The sequence below is a fragment of the Salvelinus sp. IW2-2015 genome, linkage group LG15, assembly GCF_002910315.2.
Source record: "Salvelinus sp. IW2-2015 linkage group LG15, ASM291031v2, whole genome shotgun sequence".
NCBI lineage: Eukaryota > Metazoa > Chordata > Actinopteri > Salmoniformes > Salmonidae > Salvelinus > Salvelinus sp. IW2-2015.
In genome coordinates this window covers 30,647,509-30,665,314 of record NC_036855.1, presented here as the reverse complement: position 1 = coordinate 30,665,314, position 17,806 = coordinate 30,647,509, and the positions used below count along the sequence as shown (strand labels likewise).

General features: G+C 42.0%; 2 protein-coding genes across 3 annotated transcripts in view; both read right to left on the bottom strand.

Annotated features, from left to right (window-relative positions):
- The window catches only part of LOC111974813 (methylcytosine dioxygenase TET3-like), a 61,711-nt gene extending 55,623 nt beyond the window's left edge, over positions 1-6,088 (bottom strand). For both annotated transcript variants that reach the window (XM_024002821.2, XM_024002822.2), the window contains exons 1-2: positions 5,680-6,088; positions 2,693-3,448 (exon numbers count right to left, since the gene is read on the bottom strand). In XM_024002821.2, the coding sequence (XP_023858589.1) occupies positions 2,693-3,082 (390 nt within the window). In that variant the 5' untranslated portion in view covers positions 3,083-3,448; positions 5,680-6,088. The remainder of the gene's footprint in view (positions 1-2,692; positions 3,449-5,679) is intronic.
- Positions 6,089-6,444: 356 nt separating this feature from the next.
- LOC111974814 (AP-3 complex subunit mu-2) lies at positions 6,445-16,929 on the bottom strand. Its single transcript, XM_024002825.2, has 9 exons — positions 16,806-16,929; positions 16,033-16,310; positions 14,463-14,634; positions 14,023-14,160; positions 13,799-13,884; positions 11,358-11,491; positions 9,071-9,278; positions 8,702-8,846; positions 6,445-7,986 (listed from the first exon to the last, which is right to left on the bottom strand). The coding sequence occupies exons 2-9, from the start codon at positions 16,303-16,305 to the stop codon at positions 7,886-7,888; spliced, it is 1,257 nt and encodes a 418-aa protein (XP_023858593.1). The 5' UTR covers positions 16,306-16,310; positions 16,806-16,929; the 3' UTR covers positions 6,445-7,885.
- Positions 16,930-17,806: the final 877 nt, after the last annotated feature.

Sequence of the window (17,806 nt, the reverse complement as noted above, 5' to 3'; positions counted from 1 at the left end):
TTTGTTCAGGGACACATTATTCCATTTCTGTAAGTCACATGTCTGTGGAACTTGTTCAGTTTATGTCTCAGTTGTTGAATCTTGTTATGTTCATACAAATATTTACACAAGTTAAGTTTGCTGAAAATAAATGCAGTTGACAGTGAGAGGACGTTTCTTTTTTTGCTGAGTTTAGGCAGCTACAGTAAGAGACAGAAAGACAGCTACCAGTGTTACTATTACTATGGTTCGGACCCTAGCTACTGAACAGCAGGTTGAATAGAGGAAGAGTTCCCCTAGAGTTCACTGGTATAATCTATGGTGGCCATAAATATTCTACTTCTAACAACAATGGGACTGAGTGAGAACCTCTGGAAGGTCATATATCCAATCCATAAACACTAGCTGGGCTGCTCCTGTATTCCTCTCTGAGACAGATAGAAGATGTCATCATGAGTATCATGTTAGATATAGCTGGACGTTTCTACAATGTTAGGCTATAAAAATGGTATAGTCCCTGAATATTTAGTTACTAAAAGAAAATAAATGAGGATAAATCCATAAACGTAAGTTATTCCCACTCAGGACTACTGAAATGTCTGGGTTACAACTCCTCTCCAAGAACCTCATCTTCAACTATCACCACGTGTGAGGTCTAGGTAACCAATCACAGATTAGGACAGTGAGTGTCTGAAAACAAAGCGGACAGAGTGACAGAGCAGGGGAGAGCAGTCCAGGAAGGAAGACAAGATTTCCTGTAATTGACTGAACCTGTTCCCCCCTCCTCAGACCTTTCCCTCTGTCCCCAAGGCTACAGGCCACCATGTCCTAACTGTCATCCATGTCCCTGTCTACAGAGTCACCCTCCCATCCTAAAACACACACACAGAGGGAAAAAGGCCTTCTCTAGCCAGTTCAGAGCTGTTCCTGAGCCCTCCTCCCTTCCTCCTCACTGCTGACTATTTATTTACATTCTTCCTGTCCTCCTGCCTTTCAGCCCCATCCTGTGTACGCACCGCACACACTGTCCCCGTCTCCCTGCCTCCCCACCTCCCTCCGTGGCCCTGGACCTTAGGTCAACCCCCACCCTCCCTCCCCTCCTCGGCCCTAAGGTCAACCCCCACCCTGAGTGTCAGTGCAGGGCCTCAGGGGTCAGGGGAGAAAACGCAGAGGGCGCTGGAAGGAATTCTACACGGCTGCTGTTTGTTGACTGGAAGGAGAAACCAAACACGACCCTCATCTCAATTATTCCACAAATAGAGCTAATGGAGACAGTTCTGGCGTTGGCATAAAACCTCAGTCAAACCAAAATAGAATGTATTAAGCTTTCTAGAAGTCAAATCTTCTGTAATACATGTATATCAAGTTTTTTATACCCACACATGCACATTGCGCACATGAACACATACCCACACTTCAGTGGATATCTCACCTGTTTCCATTACTTTTAAACAGGCTGGAAATCTGCTGAGTAATAATTCCTCCAACTGATTTACAATGTCTGTTTGGGACAAGGACTGGTCTTCTAGTTGCTCAACAACTTAGTCTGAGTCCATTCAGACATGCTATTTGGAGCACACTAAAGGCTTCCGCATGCTTCGGTTCGGCTGGTGCTTAGCCGTAATCAGCTAGGCGAACCAAACGAGTGTGCTCCCATACTCCCTTAAAAGACCTATGCTTGAAAAACGAGAAAAAAGCAGCAATAGTACTGTTTGTCCATCTTGAGACGCCGTAGCCAAAATAGTCCGAATTAATCGAAGATAACTCAAGAAATCTGTCATTCATTTTGATGTTTTTGTTGATCTTAGTCGCGCAATTTTACATCTAACTAATATGTTTGGTACAGTACTTCTTAAGTTAAAAAATGTGCATGAGAACGAGTCGGCTATCGTTGAATGACAACAAACACTTAATTGAAGAATCCCTACTGTTGACCAATGACCGATGAAGGGGCGTACGCTTCGGTTCCCAACTTCGGCTTGCCACGAGAACAATTTTTGTGTGCACGAACAGCCGATTAAACCCTTGCCAAAGACCAAAACAAACAAAAACATCACAAACTGTTAATACATGCAAACTGTTCCAAACTGTTCCGGATGGGAAGCATGCGAACGCCTTCAGGGGTCCCTATCTCCACCATTGTTTTGCACAAAACAATGACAATGGTAAGCTGTTCCTAGGTAAACTTTAAGGTATAGGCAAGATTAGGTATACTGTATGTGTAATTTGGGTGGACTGTTCATTTAACCAGGCCTTGGGGTGATGCATGTCCAGATTTGACAACTAAAGGATGTTCAAGGGGATGCAGACAGGGGCTTTAACGTCAGCTTGCATTGACTTAGGTGGTCTGATGAAAACCTTCTAAGAAAACCAGCTGCATGCACTTTAGAAGTTAGCTGTTTTTAAATTAATGTGATTCATCAGTTATCGAACCCATATACAATCCTCCTCTGTTGTGGTATGTACACATATGGTCGTTATCTGTATACAAAACTAAACCTATAAACCCTTTCATGTTTAACTGTTAAACTTATATGGGTCATGACATTTACATTTTAGGGCCATATAGAGACATTTTCTAGTAAACATTTTCAACTTCAATTTCCCTCAATCAGCTCTAAACAGTTTCACACTGAACTAGGAGAAATAGCCACTGGGACTATATCATGAAAATGTGCGTTAGTTAGAAGTTCGGTCAGTCATTTCCACTCACCTCACAGTCCTTCTGTCCCTTCTTCTTCAGCTGGTCACATTTACGCAGCTTACATATCTGCTTCCCAATCTTACGGTTCATACAGTTGCTGCAGGTGCCACAATTCTCCTTCTGTATACAGGGTGCACACACGCCGCACCGCCTCCTCTTCTTACCCTGGGGGGCAGCGTGGGGCACTCCATGGGCGGGGGGCCCGAGAGAGAAGAGACCGCCTTGCTGGTGCTCAGTCTGGATATATTCGGAGTGAGGGGACAGGGGCACCCCTGGGCCCTCCATGGCTATCCTCGGGCCCCGCAGAAATATCTGGGTCCCGGTCTCGTCACCGTCCGTGGAGAATTCATAGATGTCCTGGAAGGGTGGGGGGCCAGGCCCTCCCTTGGACCTGTGCATTCTAACAGACAGTCCAGCCTAAAGCCTAGCTGCACAGTCCTGGTAGCAATGTGAGGGATAAAAACAGAACAGCAGCAACACAGAGTAGTGTAGTCTAATGGGAGAGTTCTAGAGTTTGGAAGGTAGTTGTTGTAAGAGCTGAGAAGGGCTGAGACGTACGCAACTTCTAGATGCTAGTCTAGTCCATCCTGTCCTCTCAGTCTCCTGGTTGGCCTGCTGGATGAGATTGGTCGTTGGGGATAGGGCATCTTTCCCAGCTACCCAGAGGGACAGATAGGGGTCAGCCATAACCACAGCAGGGGAGGAGGTGTGAGAGGAGACATGGTCTGGTCTTGCCAATCCAGCAGTAGCCTACCTGGTTGCTATCTGAAAGTGGGAATAGACAGCATGGAGAGAAATATGGAAGAGAGAACAGTTATTTACAATGGACAATAGCAATATGTGTGTTCCATGTAGGCCAATAAACAGAGCAAATATGAGAATACAAATTCACCTGTCATTTCCCCCCCACACAAATGTATCAAATAAATTACTGCTTTACAGGGAAATACATAAATCTCACATCAGGATAGGTATTAGTAGTCTAGACCTGTCATTAGAAATGGCTGGGTCTGGGGATGCCAGTCTATTTTAATATTGTCTGGGAGTCTTACACAGGCAGATGAAATGCACATAGGTCGATATGGGCCTACATGCAAATTGAGAAAAGATGCCGAGTTCTATAATGGCGATCCATCCCCACGAGGAGGGGGCTTTGTTTGTCCTATATGAATGAGAAAGGGAGTTTCGTTGATGCCCGCAACGGAGCTCTTTGTTCCGCAGTCAGACTCATTAAACTGAAATGTTTTAACTGTGTCGATAAACCCGGTGTAGCCAAATTGTTTCTCCACGGCAGCAGGCCTACGCCGACGTTGACTCACGCTCATGTTGAATCACTGCGGTAGCATTTTGTTTCATATTTTGCATATACAAAGATAGGATACACTCAGAAATGTATCATTAGCTTTTCTAATTTAATGTGCTTTGACGACGTATTATTAGGCCCACTAATATTGTCAACGTGTCTGGAATTCGAATGACATGAAGAAGATGCTTTTCAGTTGTGCAAATCCGCAGATGAGGTGAAGTCTTTATTTTCGCGATAGGGAACCCACTAGTTACTTTCTTACTTTAGTATATCAATATTTTCAGTCGTCCCAAACATTGTTTCAAAGTCGTTATTATTGCAACATTAGTCACAACCACTATTCCCGACGGAGCAGTGTGCCATTACGAGAATTTGGGACTAAGGTTCTATCTGCATTTTTATTTAAAAAAGTGTTATTGGCATAGCCTTGTTTTATTCAATGTTCTCTACCTATATAGTACTTTAAATAACCCAATTCATGTTGTTAAGTTCAAAAGAATACAAGATAAAAAATTGCTGATACCATTCAAACTAATGAGGGTTCGGTAATGTAAAGCCAATTATATCAGAATCATCGTTTTGCAAAATTAACCTTATCGTCCCAAGCTCTCTGATGCAAACCAATCGCATGAAGTTTGACTTCATTCATTCGGCACGATAGAGACCTAAACATCTGCATATTGGGTGTCAATCTTCTACATCCAAGCCTAGGCTATTTCAACCCCTATTGTTGTCCAAAAAAATCTACAACCTTTTTAGGAAGCCTATGCATCATCAACGCAAATATATAGATGCCCAATTAAGTGCCTATAGACAGGTGTAACCATGCATACTGAGCGTAAATACAGGGTGAATTGTGAAATATTATTTTTGTATTGTTTGGTTGTGTGTAAAAACCAATATGCAACAAAAAATAATTATGCTGGAATGGAAAAATCGTTATGAAAAATCCTAAATATAGGCTATCCAATGCCAGCTGACATGCTCGCTAATATAGGCCTAGCCACACAATTAGATAGTATTTGGCAACGGGTATTAATTAGGCTACTTTCCTGTGAAAGTCTTGTGCAGAATCAGATGCAATGGCACGTTGCCACAATGCAACACGCGCTCCAGTACCCTACTTCCAAAATAAGCACATGGCTTATTCAGCAATTTATACCGGGTGCTTTAACTGGAGGCAAACGCCAGCGCTGTACAAGACTGTTACACAGTTCCATTATTATAACCAACAATGTTTTAACTCGTGTATTAAACACTTTTTCAATCGTTTATTGAAGTGTCAGTTAAAGGGGTTGGAGGGGGAAAAACATCAAATACAGACTTTTAAAACACCACCCCGGGGAGCAAATAGACACGAACAATGATCAAAGGATAAAAAGTGAGAAAAACATCAGATAAAACAATACACAATTAGATGGTATGATCACATTTACATAAACCTCATTATCTGTCAAACAGATACATACATCTGTTAAGGCATGTGTGAAGTCACACACATTCAATACTGGAGTTTATCAGTGGGCCCAATGTGTATTTGACTAATTGCTTTACTGATGAGATACTACTCACTTTCATTTGGTGGAATACACATCCAGATTTATTTCGACAACAAGCTGTTAGGCTATTTGGAAAGGCTGATGGCCATAGAAAGGAAATAGAGAAATATCTCAAGAGATAGGATACATACCACGTTTGACGGGTGGGTCTTTAAATATCCCTCGATTTTTTTTAACCTTAGATAAAGTTTATAAAAATAAAACAGCATAAACTCCCCCTTCAAAGGCAAAGCAAAAGTCTAGATATTATTATTGAAAAGTTGTTCGAATGTGAATTATAATAATGAGAAAAATAATGCAAGAAATTGCAGTGGAACAGTAACATAAAAAGCAACTCAACTCCCAGAATAAAAACAAAACGTAGCCAATAAACTTTGAGAAAATGCGCGATTCTTTTACACAGTTTTTCACTTAGTGACTCGTTGAAGGTCCGAGGTCTGGTTAGAGTTAAAAGACGAAGAAAATAATAGCAGAAAACGTTGTGGAGCGGTTAAAGTGATCAGCAAATTACGGAGTGGAGTTCGATACACACAGTGGAACAACAGAGTTAACGCTTCTCCCCATGACGTCATTCTCATCTCAGACAGTACACATTTTTACGTTTTACACACAAACCCTCAATAAAATTAAAACATGAAATGACATTAGTCAAATCATGGGATTATTTTTTAGACGGTAAGAAAACAAATATGAGATGGACTATGTCCTCCTAATCAAAATTATGAAAATTGGTATTTGCATTGATGTCATTTTCCACATAATAGTAACTGGTGTGGGCTATTTGTCGAACTGTTAAGTTTGGAATATCTGTGGAATTCAAAGATCGAATAATTTGAGAAAAATGTTCATTGTAGCCTACCCATGATGTGGGGTAGAAAAGAAGCACAATCCACAACATTTGTTTACCATTTAGTTCATCAAACCAAAAACATTAAAACCTCCCATGCATCTTCATTAATGGCCTCATAATACTCAAGATATCATGACAGAAATGTGTTTGAAGTTACAGACATGTAGAAACATGTGGATCTTTAAGTTGGTAACAGCCAGATCTACACCGACTACATTGTAGTAGTTTCAAAGTATCCACTAACTGAGAGGACCAAAATTAACCCGATAATTCAGGGTATATCATATCAATTCTGAAATCTTTAATATCATACCATTGTAAAACTCAACTTGAATTAATTTGACAGACACACAAACAAAAGCTGTAAACACAAACCTTTAACATTCTTGATAGGGAAACCCATCGTTATCATCAAACTGTAGTATGTCAGTCAGTATAGAGAACATACCTACAAAGAGAATTCACTATAGAGTAATAAAGATAAATCTGTGCTGTATTATATAATAGGGCTATACAGTATAGGATTGTGCTTGGATCAGGATTCAGTCCCTGATCAATCATTGGTCAATAAATAAGAATTAAAAAAGGTAATCAAGAGGGATTAAGGTGGACAAAACTTCAGGTAGACCACAGCAAAGTGCTCAACYTGACACCTTACATGATATAAAGGAGAGAAAAGCAGTAACATATCACCCGCATAATACAACCGTTAGATTTGATATGGAAGGACATAGTTATACATACAGTGTTAACTGATGATAGAACAATGAATATGGTTGTGCATAATTCAGAGGAAGGGATTTCATGTCACATTCTCAAACTCTAATGTGTTGACTTCAGTGTTGATGACAGACAGGCAAATACATAAATATGGTTCAGGGGACTGAGAAGAAAAATTCCGGAAATGGGGAGTTTTGGAATAAGTGAGGGTAGYAAATACCAAGGGGACCGAGGAATAACATAGGAATGTAATAGAAGTAGCACCAGGAGTGTTTCCGGGCCATGTGACCTGACAAGAAAAAAACTCTGGGCAATGTTGATTATAAGGAATGGATTGAAGCACGAGAAAAGGGGTACTAGCAGTAGACAGTAGTTACACATCTGAGGGAAGCACATAAACCATTTTGCCTGCCATTCTCACTCACAAGACGAACTGAAAGGATAGCAAAGAGCTTGGAGAGAGAACCAGAAATGACACAACAGAGACAACCATTTTAGGCCTGCTACAAAAGCCGTAGCTACGTTGAGACTGGTAACCTCTCAACTAACACATTTGACTGTGCAAACAACTCCATTAAAAACAGGATTTCGTGTGTCGTGTCACACATTCTGTAGTAGTTCAGTTAAGACAGCAGAGCCCCTAGTTTGTGAGGACAAATCCTGAAATGCATTTACACAGGGAATGTATCATACCCCCCCATTCTGAAACCACCTCCTATCTGTTGTACAGTAGTGGTGCAGAGGCCAGAGAGTGGCGAGCCAAGCCTCTATGTCCGGACCTGGAATTTGCCAGCTTTGGTCATGTACTTGATGCCTTTGAATGGTTTGTACTTCTCCCCGTACATATCCAACCGATTCACCTTCAGTCCTAGAGAAGAACAAGGAAATWAAAAAAAGGAGAAAAGGTGTCACATTGCTATTCAAAATGTATTTCTACAGAAAGTCACATAAAACGTTGATTTGGTCACTGCAAGGGTCATAAGATACATGTAAACCCCTTTTGGAAACAGATACAAACCTCTCTGAGGATCAGATAGATTAAATAGAGATTGAGTATCTTGTTTCCATCTAATGGGAAAAGGTGTCACTGTGAATGAGCTGTGTGGATGTCATGTGATTGTCTGCTGAGCATGCTTTGTAATATGGAGTTAGTAGATTAATAAGATCTGGTCTAGGGTTAAATATTTATTTACTCCCTGAAATGATTATGGGTCAAGTAAACTGATACTAAATCAGCTGCTAAGTGGCAACTTCTACTCTAGAGTGTAATAACCGATTATGATAAAGGTGTGTGTATAATACTAATCATTTGGGGGACTGCTTGTATTCGTCTGTTAAACACAATTGTGTAATGTATATTTTTTTGTTGCATATACCAACTTCCACTGAGACGCCTGCGGGGAGCGGGGTCACGGCCAGGGTCACCATTGTACAGCCCCCCTGGAGCAATTAGGATTAAGTGCCTTGCTCTAGGGCACAGCAAATAATTTTTTACCTTGTCAGCTCCAGTATTCGAACCAGCGACCTTTCGGTTACTGGCCCAACACTCTAACCTCGAAGCTACCTGTGTGTGTGTGTTTTACCAGAGAGGGCCGACTGTTGGATCTTGAACTGGATGTTGATAGTGGGGTTCTCGTCTGGCTTGGAGGCCCCTGCCTGCAGGCTCATAGAGCCCTTTAGACTAGGCAGCTTCTGAGGGTTGATCTTACCCACGTCCCACGACAGGAGCTGCATAGGGACAACACAGTATCCTCACACTGTTATTACCACACATAGGGAGAAGGGTATAATTATGAATACACAGAGGTGGGTGGGGGGAGAAATCAACCATTCCATGGGATGTATGACTACATACCCTTATGTAAGTTTACAGCATACACCACCAACTGGTCGGGTAAATCCATATCTGCACACACGCACGCATACATGCACTCCCTTCCCCACCGCCTTACCTTAGTGACAGGGTCGAAGGTGTATGTCCCCTGGGTGGGGTTGAGGTTGGTGTTGAGAACTCCGCGGGGCAGCTGGCTGCTGACCAGAACAGCCTCTACTCCCTTCCCCATGGTCTGCTTGGGGCCCAGGGTCAGCTCAAAGTGGCCCTGAGAACTACCCTCCCTGAACGTGATGTTGTGCTTMACGTACACCGGGATGGCCACCAGACTYAGGGGCAGACACAGAATGTCAGAAGGACACAGGTAGGACAGACACCGAGACAAAAACATGGCAGAGCACACTGAACACAAAGTGTGCGAGTGACTAGTACTAAATAACAAATAACAAGTGAATCATTTGCTGCTTGGATGTCAGTTTGTTATTACAACTTTTAAAAATGTGYAACTTCTTACTAAAAATGTGGGAATACAAATGTAAAATGTCAGGGTCATACTGGCGTTGGTGCCAAATATTGTGCCTGGGTTTTCCCGAGCAAAACCAGAAGGGATAATGATCCAATCTATACCAAGACACGTACAGTACTGCACTACATTCCTAAAACTATACTACTTAAATCTAATGCTTTGTCAAATGGATGTTTTYAGAATAAAAACATCCATTTAATAATTAATTTAAACATTCAACCAAACACAGGTCTTCATCTAGCTAACACTTTAAAACAACTCTAGTTTTGGGTCGAGWCACAACTACAATGTCAATTTACTTTGAAATACCTTGCTGACCTTAATGGGTGGAGACTAAAATTAAGACAATGACAAGAAAAAGTAAACATTCAGAAACTGGGAAGCAAGCAGACGTGTGTGTTATGCCTTAAGCACATGCACGACWTGGCCAAGAGTATGTGGACACCCCTTCAAATMAGTGGATTTGGCTATTTCAGCCACACCAGATGCTGACAGGTGTATAAAATTGAGRACACAGCAATGCAACCTCCATTGACAAACATTGGCAGTAGAATGGCCCGTACTGAAGAGCTCAGAAACTTTCAATGTGGCACCATCATAGGATGCCAACTTTCCAACAAGTCAGTTTGACAAATTTCTGCCCTGCTAGAGCTGCCCTGGTCAACTGTAAGTGCTGTTATTGTGTAGCGGAAACGTCTAGGAGCAACAACGGCTCAGCCGCGAAGTGGTAGGGCACACAACCTCACAGAATGAGACCACCGAGTACTGAAACGCATAAAAATCATCTATCCTCAGTTGCAACACTCACTACCGAGATCCAAATTGCCTCTGGAAGCAACATCAGCACAATAACTGTTCATCAGGAGCTTCATGAAACGGGTTTCCATGGCCGTGCAGCCGCACATAAGCATAAGATCACCATGCGCAATGCCAAGCGTTGGTTGGAGTGGTGTAAAGCTCGCCGCTATTGGACTCTGGAGCAGTGGAAACGCTTCACCATCTGGCAGTCCGATGGACGAATCTGGGTTTGGCGGATGCCAGGAGAACGCTACCTGTTCGAATGCATAGTGCCAACAAAAGTTTGGTGGAGGAGGAATAATGGTCTGGGGCCGTTTTTCATGGTTCGGGTTAGGCCCCTTAGTTCCAGTGAAGTGAAATCTTAGCGCTACTGCATACAATGACATTCTAGACGATATTGTGCCTCCAACTTTGTTGCAACAGCATGACTTGCCCAAGTGCAGGAAGCGAGGTCCATACAGAAATGGTTTGTTGAGATCGGTGTGGAAGAACAACTGGGTCATGCAGCAAGACAATGATCCAAGACACACAATCAAGTCAACATGAAAATGGTTCAGAAGCAACAAATTTGAAGTTTTGGAATGGCCTAGTCAAAGTCCAGACATAATCCAATTGAGATGATGTGGCAGGACTTGAAACGAGCAGTTCATGCTTGAAAACCCACAAATGTCAATGAGTTAAAGAAGTTAACTCAGCGACAAGAGTGGGCCAAAAGTCCTCCACAGCAATGTGAGACTGATCAACTACTACAGGAGGCATTTGGTTGCAGTCATTGCAGCTAAAAAGGTGGCACAACCAGTTATTGAGTGTAAGGCACAATTACTTTTTCACACAAGGGAATTGGATTTTGCATAACTTTGTTAATTAAATAAGTATCTTTGTTTTGTTATTTGTAAACTTAGGTTCCATTTAACTAATATTAGGTTTTGGTTGAAGATCTGATAACATCCAGTATAAAAAAGATATGCATAAATAGAGAAAATCAGAAACCGGACAAATACTTTTTCAAGGCACTGTATGTGGTATAATACTGTAAAGCCTGAGAAAACAGAGCAGAAGACTAGAGGAGAACAGAGCTACTGACTTCTGGGAGCTGACGTGGTAGGAGAGKAGCCGGAAGTTTCCATCTGGGGGGATGAAGGAGAGGATCCTCTCCGCTTCCCAGCGCTTGAACCTCACACACGGGTGGAAGCTCACATCATCCAGCAGACGAGGGTTCTGTGACAGGATCAAACAGGGGTATCAAGACAGAGAGAAATAGAGTGGGAGTGACAGAATCAGATAGGACCATTTTGACACCGTTAACTTCAGTATGTCATACGGAGAGGCAGAGAGTGATCGGCTATTTGCAGGGGACAGGATTGGAGATAAACGATTGGCTAGAGCGGATCCGGCTCACCAGCCCATTCAATCTGTRCAGCGGGAGGTTTGAGTAAAAAAAAAGTATAATAAAAAAATTCAAATAAATATATATATAGTACCAGTCAAAAGTTTGGACACACCTACTCATTGCTCAGCATATGTGGGAACTCCTTCAAGACTGTTGGAAAAGCATTTCTCATGAAGCTGGTTGAGAATGCCAAGAGTGTGCAAAGCTGTCATCAAGGCAAAGGGTGGCGACTTRGAAGAATCTCAAATCTATTTTGATTTGTTTAACACTTTTTTGGTTACTACATTATTCCATGTGTTATTTCATAGTTTTGATGTCTTCACTATTATTATACAATGTAGAAAATAGTCAAAATAAAGAAAAACCCTTGAATGAGTAGGTCTCCCCATAGCAGCAAAAGGGGGGGGCGGCAACTCCATATTAATGTCCATTATTTTAGAATGAGATGTTCAGCAAGCATTTTGTCATGTAGTATATTTGTGCATCTGTACTTTCCACTGATCATTAAACATGATTCATTCAGAATTATCCGTAATCATGGTAGCATAATGTAAAGTGTCCAGAAATATATTCTAATCAAATTTGTATTTTTTTAGTTTTATATGACATCCAAATTGGTAGTTACAGTCTTGTCCCATCGCTGCAACTCCCGTACGGACTAAGGAGAGGCGAAGATCGAGAGCCATGCGTCCTCCAAAACACGACCCTGCCAAGCCGCACTGCTTCTTGAAACACTGCTCGCTTAACCCAGAAGCCAGCCGCACCAATGTGTCAGAGAAAACACAGTACAACTGGCAACCGTGTCAGCGTGCATGCGCCAAATCCTCCCCTAACCCGGCCGATGCTGGGCCAATTGTGCGCCCCATCATGGGTCTCCTGGTCGTGGCRGGCCTCGACATAGCCCGGGATCGAACCRGGGTCTGCAGTGACTCCTCACCAATAGACCACTGCTCCACTCAGGAGGCCCAAGATATTCTATTCGTATTTACAATAAAAGTGACTACAAAATGACAATATATCATTTCTWTTGGGCACAACACATCCTAAAAAATAAGTGAATTTGTCCAAATACTGATGACATCTTCAAATGGGGACTAGATACAAAGTCCATTCATTTCTAAAATGGTAAAACAGGTATGAAAATAGCCCTACAAAAAAAGGTGACATTCTGTACTGTCGCCTCATAAATCATTTGATCTGAAATACAAAATTATGGCGTGTAGAGACAAATMTAAATATTATTTGTGGTAAWTTTTTTTACTCTTGAARGTCTTAAATTATACTGAACAAAAACGCAACAATTTCAACGATTTTACTGAGTTACAGTTCATATAAGGAAATCAGTCAACTGAAATCAATTCATTAGGCCCTCATCTATGGATACAGTGCCTTCACATGACTGGGCAGGGGCGCTGCCATGGGTAGGACTGGGAGGGCATAGGCCCACCCACTTGGGAGCCAGGCCCAGCTAATCAGAATGAGCTTTTCCCCACAAGAAGGGATATCTTACGGACAGAAATACTACTCWGTTTCATCAGCTGTCCGGGTGGCTGGTCTCAGACAATCCCGCAGGTGAAGAAGCCGGATGTGGAGGTCCTGGGCTGGCGTGGTTACARGTGMTCTGCGGTTGTGAGGRCAGTTGGARGTACTGCCAAATTCTCTAAAATTATGTRGGAGGCAGCTTATGGTAGAGAAATGACCATTAAATTATCTGGGAACAGCTCTGGTGGTCATTCCTGCAGGCAGCATGCCAATTGCACGTTCCCTCAAAACTTGAGACATCTGTGMCATTGTGTTGGGTGACAGAACTGCACATTTTAGAGTGGCCTTTTACTTGAGAAATAAGCTTTTTGTGCGTATGGAGTTTTCTGGGATATTTTATTTCAGCTCATGAAACATGGGACCAACACTTTACATGGTGCATTTTCTATATTTTTGCTCAGTACAGATAGAAAGCATGCAAAAATTATAATGAACCTATATTTTAAAATAACTGCAATTTTTCTGGCCGGTAATGCATTTGACGAAACAAATTGGCCCCCCAAAAATACTGAATTTTGAAATCACGATGTGGCCCTCGAGACAAAATGATTGCCCACCCCTGGGCTAGAGAGACAGAGAAAGAGAGGACTCACCATGAATGAGAGAGTGAGGTCAGGCATGCCTGTCAGTTTCACACAGGCGTCAATCACCCCTTGGATCTCTGCTGTGATAGTGGATCCTAACAGTGTGTGAGAGAAACAGAGAGAGATGGAGAAAGAGAARGACTCAATCAGAAAGTCAAATTCTGTGTTTGTTATTTTTAATGGGTCAGGATAGATTTACAGGAGAGCATGATGTGGCAGTATGCCTACCCTACCTGATTTATCGATTATGGCATCAATCTCCTCCACTACATCAAAGTAGGCCTCGTTGTTGGTGTACTTCACTCCAGTGCGTCGCCATGGCACCACAGACAACTGGCCAGTAGGGAGCTGCTCCCCTACATTGGTACTGCCTACAAACAACAGAACAGTCAAATATAATGACACACAAACAGGATGTACACATTCCYATAGTTGTGTACAGTGACATGGGTCTAGATGCAAAGTTTAAAAACAAATCATAGCCAACGCCCACTGCCAATAATCTGTAAATAAATAGAACTATTGATGAACACATATGTCATGACTAGGGGCCCGAGATTTTCCTGGTCAAGTTGCGTTGTGTAATACTAGGGTGTTGAGGTTGTTATGGTCAGGAAAAAGTGATGACATAGTAATTAACTGTGCAGAGGCAAACTTGGTCATCTTCAGGTACCTGTGATGGTGTTGACCACTGTGCGCAGGATGGTGGGCGGCTTGATGAGCTCTTTGAGGATATTGGACTCTGTGGCCAGGGGGAAACCATTGTCCAGCATCTCCTCTAGTAGCTCATATACTACCACCACATTGTCCTTGATCGCTGCCTCCGTGCACACCCCAAAGTAGTCCTGACAACAGGGAGGGAGGGAGTGAGAGGCCAGGGGAGGGAGGGATCAGTTGAGGGAGTGGAGATTGAGAAGAGATTTAACAAAATGACTTACAACATTTTAAAAAGTAACACTTGGTAYCTTAACAATAAGACAATCAGTAACTCACAGAAACAGATAGATTACATTGCAAGGTAGACTTAGGGTGCATTCGTAAATTCCCTCTGGCCATCTACCCCGATTTCAAAGGACTCTCGTTTGAGTGTGCCAGAGCYCAGAATAACTGATGCATTTACGAACGCTCAACACCCGTTGAATATATGGCCGGTGTCAGTAAACGTCGGCAAAAAGCGTAATTAAATTGTTGCCAGCAGCACAGTTAGTCACCAAAGCTCTGGATAACATGAAAACAGCCTAACCAGCTCTGCTCGGGTGAGAGAATTGGTCAGAGTGAGGTGTTCTCTCATTTATGTCTGGAAGTAGCTAGCTAACTTTAGTCAGTTAATAACCTCTACGGGATCGGTGTCCCTAACCCGGGACAGTTGTTGCTCAATTTGCGATAATGTGACTAGAATGACGTTGTAAACAGCTAATTCCAGGACATAGACATGTTTAATATGGGCAGAATGATTAAATTCTTGTTAATCTAACTGCAGTATCCAATTTACAGTAGCTATTAGAGCAAAATAAATACAATGAGGATTGTGCACAACAACAAAACACTTTTATCACGACAACTGGTTTGATACATTCACCTCTGAAGCTAAATAATGTACTTACATTCTTGCTCTGATTTGTCATCCTGAGGGTCCCAGAGATAAAATGAAACAGTTTTGCTTGATAAAATAGATTTTTATATTTAAATGTAGTAACTGGGTTCTACAGTTTGACCCCCCCCCCACCAAAACTTTTCACGCGCACACTGCTGCCATCTTGTGGACAACATCTAAATTACACCTAGAATTATATCCCAATGTATGGCCTTTCTCTTGCATTTCAAAGATGATTGAACAAAAACAAAAAAAATAGAAAACATGTTTTTTTTGGTTTGTATTATCTTTTACCAGATCTAATGTGTTATATTCTACTACATTAATTTCACATTTCCACAAGTGTTTCCTTCCACAAGTGTTTCCTTTCAAATGTTATCAAGAATATGCATATCCTTGCTTCAGGTACTGAGCTACATTCAGATTTGGGAATGTCATTTTAGGTGAAAATTGAAAAAAAAGTGTAGAGAGAAAAAGGCTCTGAATTTAAGAACTGACAATCTGACAACTCTGAATTTACAAACGCCATGAGCACATGGAGCGCACTTGGCACTCCAGAGTGAATTTAAGAACGCACCATGGTGATTAACAACCTGAACATGTGAAAGTGAATGGACGAAAAGTAAGTATACCAAGTCCAAGTACAAACCTGGAATGTATCAACCACCCTGTGTAAGAACTCAATGACAAAGAGCGGCGGCACCTCGCTTTGGATAACTGCCACAAAGTAAATGCGGTGCCTTAGCACACTGATTAGGTAGTGGTGGGGGGTTGGGATGACTGGGGGCACGTTCTCCGGCTCGCTGGCGCGCTCTTGCGCCTCGAAAAAGTAGTCGCACACGGAGCGGCTCACAACGCTCTTCCAGTGCTTCTCCAGGAAAATGTCCCCCGAMGAGTTCACGAGGAACAGGCTGTGGATCATTTTGGCTGGAGGGTGAGACAGAAAAATAACAAATATTTAGTTAGCGACTCTAAAACGATTCTAGCGATACCATCCATGCAGTTGGAATACAATATAACTTGAGTTACACAGAACCTGTGGTACTCTCAATATAGACATACATCTATGATGAGTGACAATGTAACGTTAACTTGTGAAGTGGAGAAAGGGATAGGACAGGTCACAGGCGACACCATTTCATTAAATATTCGGCTGTGCTATCAGGTTCCGCCGTGGGCGGCCGTAATATCAGTAGGCATGCACACGAACCTGTTAAATAAGATGACTACAGATGATGATAATATATGGTATTTTACTGGAAGATAGGKCTGCCTCTGTATTCTTACAACATTCCCTCCTCACAGTTGTCTTGTGACAGCAGGCGAGCGCCGTCATACAGCGATGGTGAAAACGGAATTATTCATGGATAGCGCTCAATATTTTAGTGCTATTCCTTATYTTTATAGCGTGTAATTACTTACCGGTGTCAATCTATTGGTATTTTCGTCTCGCTTTCGCCTTTTTTCAATGAAAGATTAGAGAAGGCCGTCGCTTGTTCTCAGTTAGCTGGCATGAATGACGAGAAATCTGACACCAGACAGGACCAATCGGAGACGAAAAAAAGCAATTATGCCCTCCTCTCCCAAATAGTGATTGGTCCATAGTGCGGAGGTTCGTGCATGTCCGTACCACTCGGAACTCAATTGTAATTGGACAACGCCCAGTAAACACAGGCTGAACATGGACCTTGATTGGCTAAACGGCACCGTCGTGTCTGACATTTTGTGTRAAGACATCGTCTACGGATCATATCAGATTTCATTTTGTGGATACATTTTGTGGATACAAAATAGATATATTTCCAATGAATAGAATGTAATGGAAAATAATTTACTTGGTTACATTGAAACCACCATGTATCAAATCTATCAAACCCATAGKCCCTGGGAGGGGTAAAATATKTATATTTTTAAAGTGTAGGCTATTTGAATATACAGTACATGTTTATATAATTTACATAATTGGCACGTACATACATGTGAAATGGAGATACTGTTAAATCAGAATATAATTGGTCCTTTTGATAGTGTTTTCCATATGTGAGTCTGTAAATATGATAAATTGGATAATGGACTCACTCATATTGAAGATATCTTATCAAGTAGATAGCTGTTTATGGGGATTGGCAATTTTCTTCAAATGGATCCCTTAAATGGAAGCCAAATATGTATTTGCAATCAGTCTCACCTTTTGCAGTCACGGACTAGCATCTGATCCACTCTTATACTGAACAAAAATATAAACMCAACTTTTTTTATTTAAATAGGCAAGTCAGTTAAGAACAAATTCTTATTTACAATGACGGCCTACCCCCGCCAAACCCGGACAACGCTGGGCRAATTGTGCGCCGCCCTATGGGACTCCCAGTCACGCCCGGATGTGATGCAGCCTGGATTCAAACCAGGTACTGCAATGATGCCTC